Source organism: Rattus rattus, chromosome 7 (assembly GCF_011064425.1).
Source record: "Rattus rattus isolate New Zealand chromosome 7, Rrattus_CSIRO_v1, whole genome shotgun sequence".
In the NCBI taxonomy this organism is placed as follows: domain Eukaryota; kingdom Metazoa; phylum Chordata; class Mammalia; order Rodentia; family Muridae; genus Rattus; species Rattus rattus.
In genome coordinates, this window is record NC_046160.1 from 45373244 (window position 1) to 45398885 (window position 25642).

Below are 25642 nucleotides of genomic sequence, written 5' to 3' on the forward strand. Positions count from 1 at the left end.
TGTGGTGTGCCCTCACACACGTGTACACACTTACACCCACACTTGTACATCTGCACACAGACACTGATGCACATAGATAAAATGCAAAAAATTACCAATTTAAATTTAATAAAGGTTAGAGTAGACAGGGTCCCAGAAATGTTTATGTTGGGCATACTAAGACCTGCCCATTTTCCAAACCTCGGTTCCTTGGAGTTCCCCCACACCACCTTCCATGAGTCAGTGCCAACAGCTCCATTAGCAGAAATCACTAACCACCGGGCTCCTCCCTCACACGCACCTTATCCCCATAAAGCCAGCCATCACAGTCTGGCTTGTCTCTGTCTCCGTCCCCACTCAGAGACAGCCATTCTGTGCTCCCTCACCCCCAGTGAATCTCTCGCATGAGGTACGTTGCCTGGTGTCATTTCTGTGGTTGTCCTTGCCCCCTGCTTCACTTCCAGGAAACCCTCACAACAAAACCCTTTCCCTGTTTAACTAGCAACTGTTTCGTTCAGTCACTAGGAAAGCAGGTGAGATGGAACACGACTCACTGCATTCATGGTCACACCGTGACCTCATCTTGTTACTGGAAGTATGTAGGCCAGAAACCTCAGCATCACCTGGACACCCGTGAGGCATGCTCTTGGGCTCCACTCAGACCTACTGGATCAGGGTCTCCAAATGTACTAATAGCCCTTGATGATACACAGTTGTGTTAAAACTTGGGCAGCACCGAAATTCTCCCAAGTTCTAGGAAACAGAAGAGGATCCTTAATGATAAGCCCACCCCTAAATATAAACGGCTCAGTGGTGCACAGAGCAAACATGAAGTTAGGGGACTGAGTGGACAGACTCAGTCTGAACGGATGACACAAACCAGAAGAGTGGAACTGCAGTCGAGCGGCACTGTAACCTTTCTTCAGCTACACTTGTCTGTTCCTGCTTTCAAGTGGGTCACGTCATTTAAGTTTCTAACAACTTTATGCATGTATCTGAGGAGTTTGGGCTGTTTCAACCCCATCGCCCTCTCTTACTCCCTCCTCCCTCTGAACATCTTCTCAACAAGACCTCTTCCTACTTTTTCTTTTCTTTATTAAGCGACCCACTGAATTAAATTCAGGTTCTTTGCATGAGCATGGGGTGGCTAAACATCCGGAAAAAAAATGGCACCTTTCTAGAAGCAATCAAAGATCTCGGTAAGTTTTAATGAGACTTGATTTAGATAACCTGTCTGCTGTCTTCCTCGAGAGAGAGAGAGAGAGAGAGAGAGAGAGAGAGAGAGAGAGAGAGAGTGTGTGTGTGTGTGTGTGTGTGTGTGTGTGTGTGTGTGTGTGTGTGTAGATGCCAAAGGTTAACCCCAGGAGTCTTCCTCTACCACACTCTACCTTATATTTTGAGAGAGGGTCTCTCACTGAATACAGAGGGAATCATCTGACTAGAGAGGCTTGTCAGCAAGCCTCTGAGATCTACCTGTCTCCCACACACTGCCCCCACCTCCGCAGTGCTGGGGTTACAGGCACATGCTGCCGCATCTGGTGTTTTCACGGGTACTAGGGATATGATCTCGGGTCCTCACTCTTGCACAGTGGGCATTTTACTCACGGGGTCCCAGCCCTAACAGTCTTTAAATACCATCACTTTATCAAAATTACCTAATCTATCCAAAATATTACTACTAAGTATGCATACCTAGATAAAGAAGAAACAGGAATTGAGAATGTTCTGGTTTCAGGCCATCCTTTCTTTTTGAGACACTGATAAATACGGAAGGCCCTGGGAACATATGCTACTTAAAGAGAGAAATGAAGCAGAAAAAGATGTGTATTCTACCCTCAAGAAAGGAATGAATGACGCAACATACAGATTTTTGTTTAGCCAATCAGAAATGTCAAAAATGATAATCTGAACTGAGGGATGACATATAATTTTTTACTGTTTGCTTCAAAGTCCAAATATAAATCGTGTTCTTGGAGAACATGATAAAAGGTTACACAAAAAGCCAATGGAGACCTTATAAACATTTCAGGGTATAAACATGACCTTACATAAAATGATATGATGTAGTACCTTAATATTTCAAAAAATTTCCAGCGGGGTGAGCCTCATTTTAAAAACAGTAGGACTTTGATGTTCTCAGACATCAATCTGATAACTAGAAAATGTGAAATGTGGAAAAACTTAGGGCTGAAGTCAGCTACAAAAGTTGGTTCTTCACGTTTGGAGCGGAGCAGTTCTTCCCTGAATCACTAGAGAGCAAAAGCACTGTCTGTGATGACAAAGCAGAACACTAAGAGTGTGAGGCGAAGTCTGAACACTCAGGCCCATACTGAGTGGTGCGCTAGAAACACCCTCTGCGGAGTCTAGAGATGTCAAGAATTCTGTCAGAGAATCAAACATTCCCTCGCCTTAAGCCAAGTAAAACACTCCATGTGAAACACGAACAACGTAGAGCTTAATTACACTCTAATCTGATTCCTATTACTGGCTGTTGGGAGCAACAGGGAGGACCCTTCCAAGAGTCTCTACACAGAGAATTCAGGGGTCTAGGCTCTCCCCCTGCCTGCCCCATCCCAGGGCTAGGTAAGGGTCTAGCCTCTCCCTCCCTGTCCCATCCCAGGGCTAGGCAAGGGTCTAGCCTCTCCCTCCCTGTCCCATCCCAGGGCTAGGTTTGAGATGCATGACTTTCCACAGACTCAGGCCAGCAAGCACATGGAAGCACTCAGCTCCCTCGGTGATCACAGAGGGGGTCTAAGCTTAAAAAGCAGGAGACTCAGGTCCTTGCCCAGTTCTCAACCCCCTTCCCTAGGAGTTCTCTTACTGGATCCAGGTTCTTAAACAGCAGGATGTCTTTGCAGGCTTCTTGCAATCTGTTTCTTTGATCGTCAGTTTTGGGATGTATTATCTGAAAAGACAGCAAAATCAAGAAAGCAAACACAGCAGTCAATACCAGGTAAAAATCCAACAAAACCAAAAAGGGAGTGCTGGAGGGAAGACGGGTTAGCACTCTGGTCCACTCCGAGGTGGCAGAACATTCACTCTGGGTGGCAAACAGGGATTAGTCCATGAGCACAGGAAATGGTGCACTCATCAACACTGTGCTGGGACAGCCTTCCCCCAGATCAGCAGGCACGCTATGAAAAGATGCATCCTAGCCATATGTCATACACAAAGGGACAGAGTGTCACATAGTTACACTGGAAAGTCAGACACTGCCTTCATTCCCTTGTTACTCAACTTAAAACTCTTCCAAAGGCAGCTCTTTCCTTTAAAACTTGATAATGTCGGCAGAAGCAGATAAATTCTTAAATGTATACTTCACTCAAGATTAAAGAAAATTTTAGGAAAATTACAGGTAACTTCTCTGATAGCAGATAAAGGGTTTTTACGAAGGGACCCAGCAACCATGCACTGCCCCCAAGGGAAATGACTCCAAGAAATACTGATGCGATCATTATAGGATATCGTTATAGGATAAAGTCAGGAGAGGCCAGTGTTCTAAACTTTTATTGAACATTTACTCCAGGACAATGAAGCAGTCATGGGGTCCTCTGTGAGACTCAATGGACCAACAAATTGGCTTCTTCTTTTCATGACATGGGAATGCTTGAGACCGAATCCAAAGCCTTGGCCACGTTAGGCAAACGCTCTCCCACTGAGCCTTATGCCTAACTTAAAAGGCTCTTTTTATTGTGAACACTGGTGGTTTGTAAATATAACATGAGGTAAAAGCTGCTCTTAAAAGCAGGCATGCAGTGGATTCCTGGAAACCCAACACACTACTTCTCCTATGGCTATATTGATTCAAACAATAATTGTAGGATCTCATGAGCAAATGCCTCACCATTCCCATCAAAGCAGCTAGAATCAGACAGCAATGAGCTTGTGCCCACAGACACCAACACTTCCAGGCACATTTTTTTTTTTTTTGGTTCTTTTTTTCGGAGCTGGGGACCGAACCCAGGGCCTTGCGCTTCCTAGGCAAGCGCTCTACCACTGAGCTAAATCCCCAACCCCCCAGGCACATTTAACTTAGCAGGAGACATAGCTAAAAAACCTAAAACTAATAGCAACGGACCCCTAGACCTAAAAACGGTGACATGACAGTACAAGGAGGGGATTCTAATGCGCACCACGCCTGTGCCTGTGACTTATAGGTGACTACTGGCTGGTGAATAAACCCTTACAGATTTTCAGTTGAATGCTGTACCTTGGCTCTGTGTGCCCCCACACTGAGCCTCATGCTGCTGCTCTGAGGACTGTGGGGGGCTTAGCAGGTGAGGTCCAGCTCACAGATGCACATGGCTATGGGCAGGCCCTTCTTATCTGCTTGTCTTCCCAGACCAGCAACCCCTTCCTGGATGCTACCCTGTGACATTCTTGCCACCGAGGACTAAGACACTATTAAAGCCACCCCTCCTCCACCTGAAACCCCCAGAAACTGGATCCCAAACAAACCTTACTCCCTTACATTGTGTCTGTCTTTTCTGTGATTTGAAACCTTTGTTTACTATCTGACCCACATTCGCCTGAACTGAGGCCCTAAGATGGCAGGAGGGCACAATGCTTCTAGCCTGTGCTACATAGAAACGCTCAACACTTAGATCGCCCTCACCAAAACTCACCATTTTCTACTTGAAAAACAAGAGATGAGTCTGAGTGCTACTTCTCCATCTGAAGGGAACAGCAAGGGCGGGCCTGTAGAGCAGCCATCGGGGAGGGATGCAGGAGAGGGGCTGGGGATGCCAGCCCACTGTCTGCTCTCCGCCCTGCGCTGCTTCACCCCTGCTGTCAATCCAAGTCTTCCCCCTTCCTTTCCACCCTTTCACTTCCCATGAGGTCTGAAGAAGGAGCCCCAACTTTTCCCTGACCCTTCTGCTCTAACCAATTAACCTGTCTAAACTGTGTTTCCCAGGCCCTCCCTGGGCTACGGTCACTGCTGTTCCCCATCTTCCCACTCCTCCCAGCTCCCTCCTAAGGCCCTTCTCCTATTACACTTTGTGCTCAGGGAGCAGTCAGATGGCAGGTGCACCCCTGGATGATTTTGGTGCAGAAGATGCTGGCCTGCTTGTACAGACACCATTTCCATGAGGCTTGACACGATTCTGCATTAAGAGGTTTGTGTCTCCAGAACACTTAAAATTTAGCAATCTACCCAGAGGGTAAGCTTTTACCAGCCCACAGGTTCTTTTGATTTTTATTAAAATTCCTCATTTCAGGATACAAATACTGCTAAACAAGCACTTATGTGGCATTTGATGTGTGCCAGGCAGTATTTCATGGGCCCCATCAATATACATTCATTTCAACCTAGTAACAGACCCCAGGAAACAGGTGGCAACTTAGAGGGGAAAAAACAAACTCACTCGGTTGACCTCTTCCTCTCACAGTCTGTAGACTACAGACCGGGGGGCTATCAGTAAACGCCCAGACCCCAGAACAGTAAGCCACACCCACCAGCACATGTGTACTCAATGCTCTCTGAGCTAAGAGTGGCCCTGCCTTTGCTCTCTCTCTCTCTCTCTCTCTCTCTCTCTCTCTCTCTCTCTCTCTCTCTCTCTCTCTCTCTCTCTCTGTGTCTGTCTGTCTGTCTGTCTGTCTGTCTGCCTGCCTGCCTGCCTGCCTGCCTGCCTTGTCTCTGTCCCTCACACACACTCTAACACATGGAAATTAGATGAAATTCAAGTTCAACAGACGTGCTCTCATCTGCACACTGCCTGTGCTGATTTTGAGCTGCAGCAGTAGGGCTGACTAGCTTCCGACTCCCAAACATTAAATATTCATGTGGAGGAGCAGTGAATTTTCAGTCAAAAAAAAAAATTCCCACTAAAGCATTTGCCAACTCCTGCTCTGAATCTCTACTGCCTTTCAAGGAAAATAATCAGAAAGACAACTTGAATGCTTTCCTTAGCCATGCTCTCCACATACCCTGCGTTCTGTTCACTCCAACCTTCAGGAAGAGGTTGAACATAAGAGAACCTAAAGGAGACCTCTCAAACGTCCAAGGAGAGCACCCCATTCTCCAGCTGCAAACCTCAGAGGGCCCCACCCTGTGCTGAGGTGCACTTCCATTCCCCCGTTTCTGACCTCATCTGAGCCCTGAGCCGGCCACACCTGCCTCCACCACACAGCTTCATACCCTGTCCTGGTGGCTGCCCAGTGAGCCCAGGCATGACTCTTGTCCTGCCTTACGTCTTAGCTCAAGGAGACCCCAGTCACTCCAGACTTTTAATCCCTATACAATGTCCGCCTGTGCTTTGAGCACTTCCTATTTTGTAATTACTCATTAATTTGCTTGTTTGCATCAGCCGCCAGCCTCTAATAAAGAGGACAGAGGCTGCTTCACCCAGCATACCTAAAGCCCCTGGCCAGCTATGCAGAAGTGCGTCCGAGAGATCTTTGTAGGCTAGAACGAGGAAATATACCACCCTTCCTTCCAATGTCACGTGCTAGAACTATACAACCCTTAAGTTCTCTTTCATTATTGGTATTCCAACTAAAACCCAAATTAGTTTTTGCTAAAATGAGTCTTAAGTATTTAGATTTTCTTTAAATTCATATGAAGATACATATCCATTTTTAGTAGTTTATAGATTTCATGATTATAAAAAATTCCAGTTAATAATATAAAATGTTACTCTATCAATATATATAGTATATTTTTTCCTCACAGACATTTTTCAATGCCCATCTAACTAGAGCTAACTCATTTTGACATCGGTAATAATCATACCTTGGAACTATGGTACTGTTTGCCTTACAGTTTTAAGGCCAAAGACAAGATATAATCTTTAGCATGGCATCTAGAAGAAAGCATTCTCAACCTAATCAAAACCCTAAAGCACTTTATTATAATCATTAATATGTAATTAATGCATTACGTAGAAACTTAAATTATTAGCCAGGGCAAGGCTTAAAGTGAGTCCCCAACCCATACAGACTCCAGTGTCTTAGGGCTTCTGTTGCTGCAATGAGACACTCTGATTGCAATGAGACTCCTTCAGAAGAAAGGGTTGTTTTATCTTATAGCTTGTAGTCCACCATCCAGAGAATTAAGGAAAGGAACTCAACTATGTCAGGAGCCTGGATCCAGGGGCTGATGCAGAGGCCATGGAGGAGTACAGCTTACTGACTAGCTGCCCGTGGCTTGCTCAGGCTGCTTTTACAGAACCCAGGACCACCAGCCCAGGGATGGCACTGCCTACAGTGATCTGGACCATCCCATATCCTCCATAGAAAATGCCTGCCCTGCTTATACAAGTGGTCTCTTGAGCCTTGACTTCCTAGCCCTGCCGCAACTGGTTAACATGGGACTTATTAGAAGTTCCAGGGGAAACCAGAATCTTGAATTGAAAGACAGCAATAAGGATAGTGTTGGGTGAGTGCCCTTAACACCACTCAAAGTCTAAACCTTTGCTGCTGAAGAACCCTAGAGAGGTGGTTCTCAACCTTCCCAATGCTGCGACCCTTCTAACATAGTTCCTCACATTGTGGTGACCCCAAACATAAAGTCATTTTCACTGCTACTTCATAACTATAATTTTGTAAATATCTGATATGCAAGATATCTGATATGCAACTCCCAAAGGGGTCATGACCTATAGGTTGGGAACATCTGCCCTAAAGGTAGGTGGCTCTGTCTACGGTGTAGCCTCTGAACTCTTTCTGAAATTGGCAATATGTCCAAACATGAATCCAATAAGCTCACACTGGTATTTCCTATGTTTAAGTCCATTTGACTGGCTGCTAAGTGAATATTAACTACAATGGGAATGAACTAGCTAAACCATGTTACTTAACTAACTCTCAATGATAGCCAGAACTCTCAAGGTCTCAGCTTTTTGAGCCAGTGAGATAATAAATGTTGCTTTCAAACTATGTCCCTTAGTCTTAAGATTTTTAAAACTAGTTTAAACTACCTCAAATTACCTTGATTACTCAATTTTACCATATACAGTTAACACAAGCACGAGGAATGTGTGTGGCCCTCAACTGTCATCCATTACTGTTTCTGGTAGAGACACGGATGAGGTACGTTGGTAGAGGAGGTAGTTTTTAGATCACACAGCGTAGTGACAGCATGCTTCAGATTGGCAAGAAGAGTCGGATTGCTACCGGGAGTGTTCATCCGCTTCAGGGGCCTAACAGTCTTAAAGTGGGGACCCACTATCTTCGTTTCTCAGAGCTATACGTACAGGCTTTTAAAAACACCTCCTAAGGCTGAAGGTGCAAGGAAGACCTTTCCAAAGTATGTATAAGGAAAAGAAGGAAGGGAAGGAGAGGGGAAGGCGGGAGGGGGGGAGGCTGGGTATGATGGTCTTCATGTTCGAGCACGATGACCTTCAACTTAGTTTACTTTTTACCGGATTACCAATGGGAGATGTAAGTTAAGGACACCACTTAGGAGCTGCATCAAACTGCACGAGGCAAAGCCTTGCAGAGCCATCAGGGCCTCCAAGAACGAGTCTGCACTAAGTGTGTCGAGCGAACGCTGTGTTGGCAGCTTCCTTGTGATGCTATGAGGCCTGTGTCTTTCAGAGGAGCCTTCTGTTACTGACTGATCTTCTCTAGGATCTTCCTATACAGGGAACACTTATCACAAACAACCATGGCTACAAGAGAATTAGCTCAAAACATTTCCTCCTCAGGGTGCCCGTGCAGGAAGGACCGAAGCCATACCTTCAGTGAGCACTTCTGCCCCATCTCGCTTCATCCAAGAGCGACTCTGATTAAAACACGGTAAGGAGAAGATACTTTGCTTGTCTGTGCCGAAAGCCTGTGTCTGTTAAGACTTCAATTATTACTGCCTTACGTAATGTGAGAGCGCCCGCTTAACATAACCTAGTTCAGTAAACTACATACCCTGGACTCTGCATCATCTTCTTCTTCATCAGGATTATAAGCTTCTGCACATACTGCAAATATAAAAGGGGACATTTTAAACATCTGTTCATCAAACACATGCAATAAATATCTTTAAAAAATTAATCATCAGTGTGCTTCGGACACAGGACCCAGAAGCCCCTGAGCTGGTACTGACCTGAAAGCCTCCTCCCTGAGGGTTAGCTTCCATGGTACCAGAGGGCGCCATGCAGGCTTCCGAAGGAGGGAAGCGACCAACAGTTCTACCAAAATATGATACCTATGAGCCACAAGGACCGCCAGCATGGTGCGGCAAACCTGAGGGTGCAGTAGGCACAACTCGGCAGTAACCGACAGCTTTCTAGTTGGGCTTAAGACCTGACAACGAGAGGGAAATGGTACCTGGTACTGGAAACCTAGCCAACAAGCTACTGAAGACATCAATATGGAAGGAGAATCTATAACCACCATTTTACTAAGCCAGTGTAATCCCTCACTACATCTAAATATGGGTCCTTATACCTACAGATAAGTGTAGTCCTCACTCCTCGTCAAGTAGACATCTCTTTGCCACAGAGAGCATTACAGAAAACCACAACCAATCAAAATGCAGAGTTGTGGAGCCTCGTCACGCTGGATATGTCTACAAAGCACTCCCACACCAAAGGCTGGGGGACCATTGTGGAAGAAGGGGTGGGAAGACTGCAGAGGACCGGGGAGTTTGCTGTGAGACTGTGTTATGATGTCAGGTGGGTGTAGCAATGTCAGATGCTACACCCACAGTCTTTCCAACATGACTGCCTAAGCATGAACTGAACAAGGATGACACTTTCATGAGATATACTGAGGTAGACGGGGGGGGGGAGACTGGGGACCTCGACTCCACAAATAACTACAGGCAACTAAGGAATGCTGAGAATGGGGGAAATCGTCTTCCTCAGGGAAGAGCACACCAACTGTTTACCCACCCCCAAGTGGTGAGCCTGGAAAACAAATACTCACTAGGAACACTAATCAGTAACAGACTGAGCAGGGTGTGTGTGTGTGTGTGTGTGTGTGTGTGTGTGTGTGTGTGTGTGTGTGTATGGGAATGTATATGTATGTGCATATACTTATGTTAATAACAGTGAAAAAGAAGGCTATGAATTTGAAAGAGAGCAAAAAAGAGAACATGGGACTATTTGGAGGGAGAAAATAGAAGGGGAAAATGGTGTAACGATATATAAAATCTCAACCAAAAAAGAAATTTAAAATTAATGATCATAAAGAATGCCATGATGGGAGTTGGGGATTTGGCTCAGTGGTAGAGCGCTTGCCTAGGAAGCGCAAGGTCCTGGGTTCGGTCCCCAGCCCGAAAAAAAAAAAAAAAAAAAAAAGAATGCAATGATGGTTTTTTTAAAAGCCATTAATTACAAGGAAAGGAATCTACCCCCCTAAAATTGATTATATATCATAATTTATATGAAAATTTAATAATATAAATCCATACTTGAAGATATTGGCCATTGCTTTTTTTGCTTATTCCTACTCAATACTTAACCCTTTTAATCTTTATCTCCAAAGTAAAGAAGCATTTATAACCCTAAAATTACCTAGGAAAACATGAACAACAACAACAAAAAAAAATCCAAGTTTGCCATGAAATGAACAATTTAATCATATAGCTATGAGAACCTCACAATCCACTTCCTCAGTACCAGATGTTGCAATACTGACAATATTTCCTCCTGGTCTTTGTTGGAGTTGAATTTAAACTACACATGCAGTCTGAAAACTGCTTCCTTTTCCCTTAGTGCTAAGAATGTTTGCGTCACCAGAAACACTAAATATTGTTCTTAAGGACCACAAATTATGTTACCTTGCTATTAACTTCATTCCTAATACTGACCATTTAACTAGCTTTTTATTATAATATTCTTATAATAAATTTCTTCACCATAAATATATGTAGACATTTTACATTATTTCAAATGTTATTTTGGGAGCCTAAAAGGCATGATAAATCTTAAGGCATATTTACTGTGTATTTTTCTACAAGACGCTGTACCCATCCACTGTTCTACAAAGAATATAAAAAGGCTCTCTGGCTACATGAAAGAGCTGGGTGCCAATTTAAAAGAAAGGATTTAAATGTTTAAAACTATTAAATATGGACAACTTAAAAATACTTTGGCTATATATCTCCTCTATGGGGAATATATTATTACCCTTTAAAGGAAGTTTCCACCCGCCCCCCTCTCTGTGTAGCTTTGACGTCCTAGTGCCCACTACGTAGATCAGGCTGACCTCAAACATAAGAGATCCACCTGCCTCTGCCTCCCAAGGCTATGATTAAAGGCATGCACCACTATACCTGGACAAAGTCAACTTTTTAACATTATTTTATGGTTAGACTGCTCAAAATAATTTAAATTTCTGTTTGTTTATGCTTAATACAGTGCTGTGCATTGAGGAAGAAAATATAACAATGTGACTTAACCCCAACATTAAACATCACAGGAATACCGTACACTTCATGAGCTTAGACACCATTTTCTCATTTGCGAATCTAAAGATCTAATACTTGTCTTTCATTTCTTCAAAGGTAGGTAGGTGTTTTTATTTTGACAGGAGTTTATCTTGGCTAAGACACAGGAAGTGAAAGCGTGAAACTAGTAATGATGACAATGATGAAGGCGATAAAATGACAGGCTCATGAATGGCCCTGTGGGTCTCAGGACAGCATCCTGAATGGCATCTGTCCTCCCCGGTGCCTTTATCATCATTATGATAATAGCCACCACTATCTTTCTGCAGACCCTGCTCTGTGCAGCCACATTTTGCCCTTCACAGAAGATGCCTGGGGACAATTTGACCATCCAAGTGTAGGGGGCTAGGGAAGGCCACAGACATACAGTAGACTTGGGTCAGGGTGCTGTTTAAAGGCCTACCATATGCAGTAACCCCACCACACACAACCGAAAAACAAAAAAACAAAACCAACCCCAAATACAGCATCCACCTGGCTTTACATACTCAAATTACTGAGGCTCAAAAGCCCTGACCTGCATTTTCTTACTCAATCCCACAATCCTACAATAGCCAATGTGACCACTTCACAGGTGCAAGACCAGGACATAAAAAGGTCGGAGTCACACATCCTAGTAAATGACAGGACCCATATTTGATCCCAGAACTGTCTATCTCGACCCCAGGACCCTTGCTGTCAACCACTGCTGTATACCTAAGGTTCCCCACAGTGCCTGGACTTGAGCACTCAGCAGAAACAGCACTTCTTGAGAAAAGGCTCATATCTAAAGACCTCCAATGATAGATACATAAAGTCAGAATGCCAAGTTAGTAAGTAACTTCCTGGATGAAATACGAAGTCAGCATGACCAGTCAGTTCTCTCCGGGCCGGAAAACCATAATTAAGGAGTTGCCTGGTGATTAGGAAACAGAAAGTTAAGAATCTGTCAAACAATATCTGGCTGGATAGCGCATGTGAGCGTGCACGTGTGCACCCGCACACACCCACACACTGTATCATTAGCTAACATAGCTTACGCACTTTAATTGGGCTACAACTTTCCACAGGGGTGAAAACCTCTTCTAGGTGAGGCTCTGCAACTTTCCGTCTCCATGAATGACAGCCGGATAGGGAATGGGACGGCTATATCATTTGTACAATGCAAAAAGGGAAAGAAAAGCAAGGGCCTTTTAACAAAATTCTTAGACTCCACAGAGGAAGACAGAGGAGAAGAGTCAATCCAAACGGAGGGTGTTTGGGAGCATTCACACTGTGAAGGTAGCTGGCTCAAATGACCAATATTCAATAGGAGATGAAGCAGCTAACAGTTCTCCATGTCCCCTGACTCATTAGTGTTATCTTAAATTTCAGTTCGCAGAAAGCATTTTCTAGTCCTGTGGTTCCAAACTGCTGGCCACTAACTAAAAGAACTTGGAAAAAAAAATCTGTCATTTTGTAAGCAGCTTATCAATTGTGTCCTCGTCAATCACTTAACACTCCTCTCATTTGAGCATCTTTATCATCAATGTGTGTTTGTGTTGGGTCATCAGTTTCCCTGGAGTACTTGCCAGTATTTGAGACTGATTCTTGGCACTGCTGCAGTTGTCTCACTGACTAGAACTGACCTCCTATACAAATGTCACTCGCAACTCTGAAAGGTTGTGGCGGTAGGCCTTACAGTCCGCAGAGCCATCCTGCAGTCTCCTTTCATTAGAACTCACCTCATTTTCTCCCAAGCCACCCCTTCTCTCCAGCCACATGTTAAAAGTCAGATCAAGAGTCATGGGTTGTGGCTATGGGACAGTGGGACAGGGCTTACATGGTACCCATGAGGCCCTGAGTTTAATCTCTACCACCACAAACTTCCCCTAACACACCTACAAATTGGGGTAGGAGAGGGGCAGATCGTAACCTTTCACCCACACAGAGCTAATTTAGGTGCATTTGTTTCAGAAAGGACGTTTTGTGCTCCTCCAACTGTGGGAGGACTCACTGTCATAACTTAACATACTATGTTCTTTCTAACATGGTAAAATGTGTTTGTCTCACGGCCCTGTAGGGGACGGCTGGGTATTGCTGCTCCCTAGCAGGGACAGGGCCCACTGCCTGGCTTGATGGACATGGGAAAGACTTGCTAATGAGCGATCTTCCACGGTCCTTGAGAATAGGACGCTGTTTCTAGTAGCTTCCAGTGTCACAGACTGTCAGACACATTCTAAGTAGATTAATGAGAAGCTGACTGGGTTATTTGTTCAAGAAATCGGAACCAAGGAATAAGTAAAGAAGGGGTTTCCATCTTATTCACTAAGAAGCACGGAGATTAAGGAACTTGGTAAATATTTGTGTAAAACAAATGAATGCTGGGCTGTCTGGATGGTCTGTCAAGACGGTCTCCATGTAGCCTGTGTTGCCTCCTATTCTACCAGATACACGATCGCCCTGTATCTTCCTGACAATCTGAAACTCATCCTCAAACTGTATCCTTTACTCTTTGGCAACTAAGCCGTAGAGGGAGACAGTCTTAAGATATATTTAAATTTCACTGCTCTACTGCACATATGTGTTTGGATAGTATCCTGGTTGTTGAGAATGGTCTAGGAATTCAAGCATATCCCCACACTGCAGAGAGAGTGCACCCTGGTGTAGCCAGACAACTGTCACAGACTGCAGAACAGACAGCAGGAGGAGATGTGTGCCGACGCTGCATCCTGCCGAACTTGGCCTTCAGTCTCCTCGTGAGCTCTATTTATAGTGTGGCAGACAAAGGGTTATGCCAACTCCGAGGTTTGTTGTGTTTTTTATAAAAGGAAGATCCCTCTTCACTCTGCCGGTTATCTTTGTGATTCAATAGTCAGATAACCTGACATTAGACATGAATATAGCCCACGCTAGCATCTTGGTTGTCAAAGAATAAAGAACCCCATTGGGTGCTCGCTGATGCTGTATTCTACACAATATGTCCTCCATAAATATTCATTGTAAGAATGACAGGCAAATATGGCCTCGACACAAAGACTTTGTGAGTCTTTGTTTCAGAGATCTTTTAATCTCAAAAATTATTGTCTTCTATACAATACACAAAAGTTAATTTTGTGCATGTGTGTTCTCAATGCACTTGGGTTTTTGCATACACATTTAAATAATAATTAGCTTAAAATAAAGTACATATAAAAAAGCACAGGTGTATTAAACAACAGAAGTCTCACTCAAGACTGCTGAACTTAGCTTACTGGAGTGGAAATGCCCTACTATCCGAGAAAAAAACTTTTATCTTTTATAATTATCAGGAAGGCAAGTGTCTTACCAGATGAGATGGTTCCGGGGGTGAGGGGAAGCACAAAATATACACCAAATGCATACGATGCACAATGTGCCTACAGTTAAATCTCAGAGGCAAGGAGGGTGATAAAGAGACTGAGAACACCAGTACGAAATGCACTTGCTCAGGCAAAGGAAGGGAAACAGTGAGGTGACACCACAGGCTCCATGCAGTACCCATCTACAGGGCAGTCTGGTATGTACACATCTGTTCTCGGCCATCAGGAACTATCTGCTTTAGGTAGTGTTTCTATTGCTGTGATATGACCAAGTCAACTTGGGAAAGAAAGCATTCACTTATTATAGCCTCTAGCACATCATCTGGGATTTCAGGGCAGGAGCTCAAAGCATAAAGCTGGAGTCAGGAATGGATGCAGAGGCCGCAGGGGGATGCTGCTCACTGGCTGGCTCCTCGAGGTTTGCTCAGCCTGCTTTCTTATAGAGCCCAGGACCCCCTGCCGCTGGGTCCTTCCCATGAATCTCTACTGAAGGAACAGAGCCGTAAATTGGTCCCCAAGGACACTCTGCTATACTCGCAGATCACTCTACTCTGTTTCTTGTTCATCATCATTAGAGAAGCTCCCTCCTCGGCAGGCGGAAACAAAGACCCACAACTGGACAAGGTGCACAGAATCAGAGACCTTGGACTACTAAGTCCTAATGAGGTGTCTCCATCAAATCTCCTTCTCAGGGCCCAGGGAGCTTTGTGAAAGAAGAGAGGGAAGACTGTCAGAGCCAGTGTGGACGAAAGATGCCAAGAAAACAGAGCCTTCCAGACACAAGTGCTGACACATACCCACAGAGACTGTGGCAGCATGCGCAGGCCTGAGACAGAAGGGGTCCTACGGCTGAGAGGGGATGAAGACGCAAGCCCCCTTCTCTAATCTTGTATGGGGGTGCATGTCCATAACTTCACCTCAGAGGCGGCTGAGGCAGGAAGAACTTGGGTCTGAAGTCAGCCTGGGGTACTGTGATGGCTTAAATGAGAATGCTCCCCATAGGCTCCTATATTTCCACTCTTAGTCCCCAGCTGAGGTACTGTTTGGAAGGATTAGGAAGTGTGGCCTTGTTGAAAGTGTGGTATGTTGCTGGTGGGGAGGGGTGAACTTTGAGGTTTCAAAAGCCCAGGCAAAGCTCAGTGTCCCTCTACCTGCAGATTAGGGGTGAGGATGTAGCTCTCAGCTCCTTCCTCAGCACCATGTCTGCCTGTGTGCCACCATGCTCTCCACCATGATGATAACAGACTAACCCACTGACGCTGTAAGCAGGGGCCCAAATAAATGATTTCTTTTGTAAGCAGCCTTGGTCCTGCTGTCTTTTCACAGAAGCATAACACTAAGTCAGCTACACAGACAAATCCTGTCTAAACAAGTGTGTGCATACGTGTGCCGCCGTAATCCAGTCCATCATCTACATTTCATCTACAAGAAGCAATATAAATGTATCGTCTAGCTAGTCATTAATCATTTAAGAAACTTTCACTAAATGTAGTTAAGTGAATTATTCAGTTCCAAAACCAACTATATTTATGCCAGAACTTTACTACACTGATTTAACCAAGGTATTGAGCTATGTAATCTAGCTTTGGCAACATGACAGAGATACACTTCCCACTTCATCTAGAATGGTCCACTCCTAGCCAGGGTTATCAGTGGCGCTTTAAGAATCAGCTATGCAAAGCTAGGGAGACGGCTCAGCCATGAAAGGCTGGACTCAAAACCACAATCAAAATCTAAGACTCAGCCATCCACAAACAGCCTCCTCTGCGAATTCTCTATAAACTCTGTTTAAAGCTCCTTATTCAATAGCTCCTTAGTCATCCCCAATATATAATTATCAATTCTAAGAGCTTCTACAAGCTGTTTTGTTTCCTCTGTAAGGCACTGTAACATCTCATATGCATGTCTGATATCTCAAGCATTTTATTTAACTGCCATGATCCCTTATAAAACTAGTAGTTGCACAAAACATGTTGTTGTTCCTTAATAGGAGAGGTCATTTAGAATACAGACATAAAGTTGACTCACTCTCTCTTCTGTACAGGTTTCTAGGTTTCTAAAGAGAAGCTGTTTGCATATATACACCTCTCCTCATCTCAGTGGCGGCACAAACGGGAACCAGCGGCAGCTGTCAGTGAGCTGCTGCTCTTGCTATTGGAAGGGGAGCCCCTGGAATACACAAGTGAGTGCCAGGGCTTCAGGCCAGGAAGCACTACCTTCTCACATGCTATTTATTACGAAAGATTAAAAAGTCAACTCTTTTTAAGCCCGTTTCAAAAAATACCACTAGGAGAAAAAGGAAAAAGAAAAAAAAAAACCCAACCAGAACATTATGCTAGAACTTTATTGGATCAATGTTCAGCATTATCTTTCCCATGTTTAAAACTTTGTTTTTTTTTTTTTTTCAGTATGTAACCAAATCACTATCATCTGTCTTTAGTATATTTTCTCCCTGTAAAATCTGGTCTATAAAATATCAACTACTTCTTTCAACAGTTACGTAGACTGGGGTGTAAGTGAAAGGACCATGCATTCAGCATCTTCACAGAAGGAATTTTATCAACAGGGAACATTTCTAATAGGAGGACTCTAGTGTAGGATAGGCTCCAATATTCTACATAACTCCACCATGAATATGATGAACAGCCCGTGTGGGTCAAGAATGAAAGACAAACCATAAGATCTCCACTCCCCTCCACATGGGATAGCTATCCACTGTGCCTCCAGTGGTGCTGTTATGAAGATATATGAGAGCACAGAGAAGATTAGAAAAGACAAGTGCCTTTTTCGTTGTTCTTTTACAAACATTCCATTTAATTCTACTCAAAGAATAAAAAGATATGGAGCAGCCAAATGGGCCTGAAGAGAAACTCATCAAAGTGCCTTTGGAAAGGAACCTGTGGCTTTTGGTGGTGCTGGAGAGTAATCCCAGGTCCTTGAGTCCTAGACAACTGGTCCACCTCTGAGCCGCATCCCTCGCCTCCTAAATATCGATTTTATAAATTCTACTTACATCTTTGTTATTAATCATCAGAATTCATCAAGGAGTCTCCCCAAAATATAACCAAGCAGTGAGCAGTAAGTGGGTTAGTTTGTACCAAAGAACAGTACTGGAACAGAATTGTATTTGGGCTTTGCTAAAACTGGTCCAGTAAGTATTTATGAGCGTTATATTTGATGACTATTATGCACTTTGATAAACTGACAGCCAAGGAGCCAAGCATGGGGTGTGTGCCTTTAATCTCAGCACTCAGGAAGCAGAAGCAGGTGGATTGTTTAGTCTGAGGGCTACATAGTGAGATCGTGTCTCATAAAAGGGGAGGACGGAAGGGAAAGGGCTGGAGAGATGGCTCATCAGGTAAAATCTATTTACTGCTCATGGACAGGACCTGGATTTGGTTCCCAGTACTCTCATGATGGTTCACAACCACCTGTAACTCCAGTTCAGTGAGATCCAGTGTCCTCCTCTGACCTCCACAGATGCCAGGCATACACACATAAATGTATACATACATGTATACATACATGCATGCATACATAGACACATACATGTTTACATACATGTATACATACATACATGTATACATGCATGCATGCATACATACATACATGCAGGCAAGATACTAATATACAAAAATAAATCTACATACATAATACATGCATGCATACATACATGCATACATACATACATTCAGGCAAGATACTAATATACAAAAATAAATCTAAGAAAAAGGTTTAAAAATTATATAGTAGTCAAGGAGACTTTTTAAAAATTTTTACTGATTCTTTATGAATTTTCCATCATGCACCCCAATCACACTCATCCTTGCAATGTAAACCCACCCTGCCCCCAGGCTGAAGAAGAACGCACACGCACACACACACACACACCCCTCGCTGTGGAAGCTGTAGTGTCACAGTATGTCACACAGTATATCCTAAATGTTCAATGCAGTGAGTCACTGGGCTGGTTTGAGCCTCTGGCTTCTGCTACACTCTACTGGAGCCTCACTGAGACTCCTCTTGTAGATCCCATTGTTGCCCTGTGTCATGTTGCCTTTGGGTCTGCAGGACCAGCTCCTTCACTGGTTCCAGCAGTTCATGAATGTTGGGTGGACCAAGTCAAAGCCTGCATCTGAGTCTGAGAGGTGGCTGAGTCGGACCTGCACCCGCACCACCAGGGCGATCAAATGCTCCAGCACGGCTCCAGCCAGCTCAGCCAATGCCACAGCTGGCAAGGGGCAGGGGAGGGGCGGGTGGCAGCTCTTCCTTGCCAAGTATGATCTTTGGTTTAAATACCAACTGACAATTTCCCAAATTTGTCAAAAGGCTTCCATTGTTCAGGGAATATGATTATCTTTTGGCATTTATTTTGGCCCAAACTCTTCTTATACATTAAAAGAAACAAAATAGAAATACTAGCCAATACACTAATACACTCGCATCATGATATAATTCTGCCCTTCAAAGGTCTAGTCCCACTTTATATTATGTAGCACCACTAAGTAATTTCATTTATTACTCAGAGCAGGATTCTTGAGTACTTCTTTCTGGGGTGAATGCTGACTAACATATGCACAGGGGAGAATGAGGCCACAGGGAGTCTCTGAATTCAGTAATACATTTCCAGAAAAAGAGTCATTTCACCACAGTGTCCTAGGATGGGAAACTGGGACTTAACTACAGCAGGGATCACAAAGGGAGCTTGGCGGGTCCCAACTGGTCCAACACCAGCACTAGTGGAGAATCCCCTAATCAAGGCTCTCGGTGCAATCGTAAGAAATCTAGCAAGACAGTGGCTGCTTACCAATGTGAGAGACGTGTCAGTATGCAAAGTCTTGAATTATGTAACACGGGGAAAAGCTATAGAACTCAAGAATCTGGCTTCTTTATTATTTAAAACAACAGGATAAAACTTGTCTAAATAAACTACTTTTTTTTTTCCTGCTTTAGCCTTGCCAAGTACTTGGATTATTAAGTCCCCACCACCATCACTCCATTTTCATTTTTAAAAATGAAACTTAACAGCCGTTTTAGAAATTACATAGTTCCTGTCTCGTGGAAACTGTTCTAAGAAAATAAGACTTGGTGAACAGTTTTGTAGGTCATGACATATTTCTATCGAGTCTAATTTTCTAAATGTCTTCAGAAAAAGCAATGATATATAAAGACATGTATCCTAATCTCTTCTTTGTCAGAAATTCTCTTTTTATTAGCTGTCATTTTTCTCCAATCAAGATCTGAATCAATTTGTTAGATGATAAATTAAAAACACGTTCGAATGAATTTTTAAACTAAGATAGAATGATGTAAGAAGTAAGAAAATTAAAAGCTAGAAACAAACTAGTGAACATTTGTGTCACATAAACTGGCAAAGTCCTTTGGCTCTTTTGTATTTATTTGTTTAACTAAAAAACAGTATTACAAAAACATGTTTAAACTGAAATTCCTCAGCACTGCGGGTGAGCGATGGGAATGGAATGAGAGAAGCCAGCTTCAGAAAGTATTATGGGCTTTGGAAAGGGGCTGGGGTGCAGCTCAGCTGAGGAGAGAAGTTGCTTCGCATGCACAAGGCCTTGGGTTTGATCCCCAGAGCCACATAAACAGTTACAGTGGTGCAAGCCTATAATCTCTGGGCCGGAGAGGTAGAGGCAGGAGGCTCAAAGGCATCGTCAGCAGAGCTGGAGGCCAGTCTGGATGATAGCAAGATCCGATCTCAAAAAGTAAAAGCCTTGAAGGCTGGAGAGACGGCTTAGTGGTTAAGAGCACTGGCTGCTCCTCCAGAGGTGCTGAGTTCAAATCCCAGCAACCACAGGGTGGCTCACAACCATCTGCAATGGAATCCGATGTCCTCTTCTGGTGAGTCTGAAAAGCCAACTATGGTGCACTCACATACATGAAAGAAATCTTTAAGAAAAGAAAAAGTAAATAAAGCCTTTAACATTCTCAAGCTCAATTCAGTAAGTACTGTACAAGTCCTTTCATCTAAAAACTGATGGTTAAAAAGAATCCCCAATAATAAACAAAAATAATTAAGATGTGCGCTCATGCATGCGATTACTATCTCTAAATCAATCTTTAAGGGGCTAAAGGCACAGCTCAGTTGGTCGAGTGCTTGCCTAGTACACAGGAGACCCTGGAGTCGATCCCACGCACCGTATCTACTGGGTGTGATGGCGCGCGCCTGCTGAGTCCAGCTCTGAGGAGGGAGAGGTAGGAACTCAAGGCTACACAATGGATCTGAGGCCAGTCTGGACTACATGAGACACTGTCTTAAAAAGAAAAATAAGTAAATAAAAGAAAACTTCACTTTCGATTAAGAGTTTTGTTTTACAGGAATATCTTATAATACAGGGAAATGTTCACTAAATCTTACTAAATGTTTTTTATAGTCATTTGCAAGACAGGGAATATTGTATATTTACAAAAAGTATGCATGGAAGATGGCTGTCAAGGTGGATACCAACGTTTACATAACAGTTGCTGTTCTACAGAAAGACCATGATTATCCTTATTTTCCTATCTGTACCCTTCTATGTTCTTCTCACTTCACAAGCAGAAAGGCAGGCAGAGCTCTGAGAGTTCAAAGCCAGGCTGGTCAACAGATCAAGTTCCAAGGCAACAAGGACTACACAGAGAAACCTTGTCTTGAAAAACCAATCATCATCATCACCACCACCACCATCATCATCACCACCACTATCAGCATCATCATAATAATTTAAAAGTTTTCTCAAGCTTCTTTAAACATCTGTATTTCAATAAGAAATCACTAAATTTCCATAAATTATTCCCATCTCAGGTACTAAAAGGAATTAGAAGCATAAAAGCATAAAAGATGTCTCTTACTTACCATCTTTTTTTTCCTCTTTTTTTTTTTTTTTAGGTATCTAATCTTTTCTCAAAATTGGCTTTAAGATTTTATACTTCCTGAAAATACACGGCCTCTAAAACTAACAGAATCAAGGTGCTAAAATTTTCCCAAATACTTTAGGAAAATAACTCATTAGCAATGGCAGAGAAAAACTATAAGCTGTTTCTAATACAACTAACAGCATTTATCTGAAAGAGCGGGATGGTGGGAGGTAGCCCGGTGGTACAGTGTTCGACTAGCACAGCAGGTTCAGTCCTCACTATGGAAGCCGGGTCTATCTCAGTCCTGTAACTATAATGCAGCTTCTTCTACACCGTAAGTGCATTTGAAAAACCATCCCGAGCCAGGCGTGCTGGCACATGCCTTCAACCCCAGCACTTGGGAGGTAAAGGCAGGTAGGTTGCCGAGTTCAAGCCCAGTCTGGTCTACACAGCGAGTCCCAGGACAGCATAGTAAAGTGAGGAACATGGCAGATCCTGCCCCACTCCCACCACCAGCAAGGCAGAGAGAAATGATACAGAACTTAGGGGAGGAAATCAGCACTCTGGAAATTAAAGACATATGATAAGTGAAGAAGCATTTATTCATAAAAGACCAGATTTTCAGTAGAACACAGTAGAAATCACTGGCATCCCTGCCCAAAGATGCCATCCTGCCCCCCAATCCCAAAATCTGTCAGTATGGTAGCTTTGACACACACACACACACACACACACACACACACACACACACACACACACACCCACACACACACACACACCCTGCCCTGAGCATTGCTGGTTACAGTGACCTAAGTAAAAGACAAGCAAGAGGCTTGAAGCTCAGAGAGCATGAGATAGTGTCGTTCCCAGATGCAGTAAACTAAGTAGAAACACAATGGAAAGTGAGACAGGTAGGAGTTTGGTTAATTTTCCATGTGTCTGTGCTGTGGCTATGCTTTGTGGGCATATAGAAGAAACTGGCAGGGCCCAAGCCATCCACCCATGTCTGGAAGTCAACAAGGCAATGGAGGCCGTCTCTGTGCATAGAGGGGACATGAGATAACCCAGCAGAAAGTCAATGCCAAAGCCCAAAACTGCCTGAATTTTAGATGTTCCCAAACTCACACAAGACCTATCAGCTGTCAGTGACTTCTGACCATACATCAGGCAGACACAGGCCAACCCTCAAAGCCACAAACCACAGTGAGTTGGAACTCAGGAATTTAAGCACAGACAAGTTAGTTCTCCCACCTGCCAGGAAGCAACAACCTGGAGAGGGGAACTCAGGATCCAGAAACATTACCATAAGGATCCTAAAATGTCCAGTTCTTGGCAAACATAAGACATGCAGAGAAAACGTAGCTGTGACCCACAGACTGCAAAAATCTGACTCTAACTGGGCACAGTTATGGAACTCCGCGAAGATTTCAAAGAGGCTATTTCCTTCATGGGGGAATAGGGAACCATATTGGATGAGCTGAGTTTATGATAGTTTCAATAATCAGCTTCATTAAGAGAAAACTACAAGAAAGATCTAAAGGGAAATTGTGTTGAAAAACCTAATTATTCCAATTTGGTTTGGTTTTGAAGTCAGTAGAATGGCTCAATGGAAGGAAGAATCGAGGACTTGGGCTAGAGAGACGGTCAGTGGGTAAGTACTTGTTGCGCAAGCGTGAGGACCATTTCACATCTCCAGCACCCATGTAAAGCCAGGTTTGACAGGGCACATCTGTAAGTCCAGCATTGGAGGGCGGAGACAGGGGGATCCCAGGGACTTACTGGCCAGTCAGTCTAGCCGAGACAGGTTCAGTAAGAGACCCTATCTCAAACAGTAAGCTGGAAAGTGACAGAGGAAGATGTTGACCATCAACTTCTGGTCTTCCCATGTGCATGCACAGGCAAACACACCTGCATCTATGTGTGCACACATGCACACTATCCCATGGACACTAAACAGATATAACCAATGTTTAAAAGCCAATCAAAAACCCTGAAAGACAGATGGATAGAAATTATCCCTTTGGAAAAATGAATGAACAAAGGTGAAATGTCTAAGAACCTTGTGAAACATAGGGCAGCAGCTGACTCGTGTCCCTCTCCAACATGGTACAAAGAAGAGAAGAAGGAACTCCCAGAGGTATTGGCAAAGGTTGAGGGTTAGTCTGTGGCCATGTATACCAATGCTAACGTCCCAAGATATGGTTACCATCCAGACAGTGCATTCTCACCTAACCAGCCTTTGTTGGGTAACCTCTGCTCTCCAGTTTAAAGCTACTGGTTAACGAAGGGCTAGATCTTGTAATTGGGTAGTAGAGAGAGGAAGGCGGGACCTGAGAAGTGAGTGAGAAGGACCATGGGAGATGGAAAAGGAAGGTGGAGAGATCAGGAGGTCTTCATTAGACAGGATGGACCAGCAGCATGTGGGTGGCCCAGAGAAGTTCACCCCGAGGACAGACTGACGGCGCAAAAGGAGCCTGAGCAAGACTCAAAAAGTAGGTCACGGGGGCATACGGTTTGTATATCCGGGAGAATATCACAGAACCCGCCCAACCTAGGCTTACAGCTTGTGAACAAAATACCACATTTCTGTGTCTTTTATGTGGGCTAGCTAGAATATATAATTAATTTATAGAAAACAAGTTTTACAACTTTATAAGGACATTAACCTAAGATGGTCGTAGACATCTTCTATCTCAGCATTAGGAGGTATAGGGGGGGAGGATAAGAAGTCCAAACCCAGGCTGGGCAACCTAAGAGCCTGTGTCAAACAAGACAAGAAGTCCCATGTTTGCACAGAACAGACATAAAGACATCATCCATACCTAAGCATGGGTTATCCACACTGTTAATATTCAAAACCAGAGAAAACTTCCAAAGAGAATGTTAATGTGACGTAGGCAATGAAAGATAAGTTTTCGGTATGACTAAGGGAGGTCAAGGGGCAGGGAAATGGTGGGCTGTAAGTGTTGACAGATAACATGCTCCTCTAACAATTCTGTATCTAGAAAACTGCTTTAAAAATGCTGGGGGTGGGGGTAAAAAGCCCACCACGAAGTGAACTCATTCCCAGTAAGCAGAGACTGCACTGTTAGCAGATGTGCAACAGAGGTCAAGGGAAGTCGTCCAAGCTGAGGAAGTGACACCTGACAGAAGCTTAATTCAAGAGGAAGGAAACAAGCGTAGAGCACCAGAAACCATAAATATCTGGCCCACAGAAATGGTAGAAAACTGCAAACCATGACTTTAATAAGGAATTAATAACAAGAATTTATCAAGAACTCAACAAGAGAAAAACAGCCTACTTTAAACATGGGGACTGGACTTAAATAGACATTTCTTCAATGATGTGAAAAGTATCAATAAGCACATGAAAAATGTTTTCCCCATACCATAGATCAATAGGGGAAGGTAAGCCAGCCCACTACAAAGCGATGCTTCACGCACCTTTGATTGGCATTTATGAAAAAAGAAAAAAAAAGCAAACACTGGTGAATCTGTGGAGAATCGGGAAGCTTGCACTGCTGGGGAACGACACTGTGGCACTGTGGAACCCTGCAAGACAGGATGCTGTGTGGTGAGCATGTCCTGCCCCCTCTACCCCCAACCCCAGACCCAGACCCATCCAAAGTTCTTTTTTTTTTTATTATTATTAACTTGAGTATTTCTTATATATTTTTTCGATGTTATTCCCTTTCCCGGCTTCCGGCAAACATCCCTTCCCCCCCCCTTCCTTATGGGTGTTCCCTCCCCACCCTCCCCCCATTGCCGCCCTCCCCGACAGTCTAGTTCACTGGGGTTCAGTCTTAGCAGGACCCAGGGCTTCCTCTTCCACTGGTGCTCTTACTAGGATATTCATTGCTACCTATGAGGTCAGAGTCCAGGGTCAGTCCATGTATAGTCTTTAGGTAGTGGCTTAGTCCCTGGAAGCTCTGGTTGCTTGGCATTGTTGTACATATGGAGGTCTCGAGCCCTTCAAGCTCTTCCAGTTCTTCTCTGATTCCTTCAACGGGGTCCTATTCTCAGTTCAGTGGTTTGTTGTTGGCATTCGCCTCTGTATTTGCTGTATTCTGGCTGTGTCTCTCAGGAGCATCTGCATTCACATTTTGATCATCCGTCTTGA

At 43.8% G+C, this 25642-nt stretch overlaps 1 protein-coding gene across 1 annotated transcript in view; it reads right to left on the bottom strand.

The window, feature by feature from the left end:
• The window catches only part of Prkar2b (protein kinase cAMP-dependent type II regulatory subunit beta), a 90097-nt gene that overhangs the window by 21575 nt on the left and 42880 nt on the right, over window positions 1–25642 (bottom strand). Inside the window, exons 3-4 of the mRNA XM_032907621.1 lie at window positions 8842–8894; window positions 2801–2884 (exon numbers count right to left, since the gene is read on the bottom strand). Coding sequence (XP_032763512.1) covers window positions 2801–2884; window positions 8842–8894 — 137 coding nt within the window. The remainder of the gene's footprint in view (window positions 1–2800; window positions 2885–8841; window positions 8895–25642) is intronic.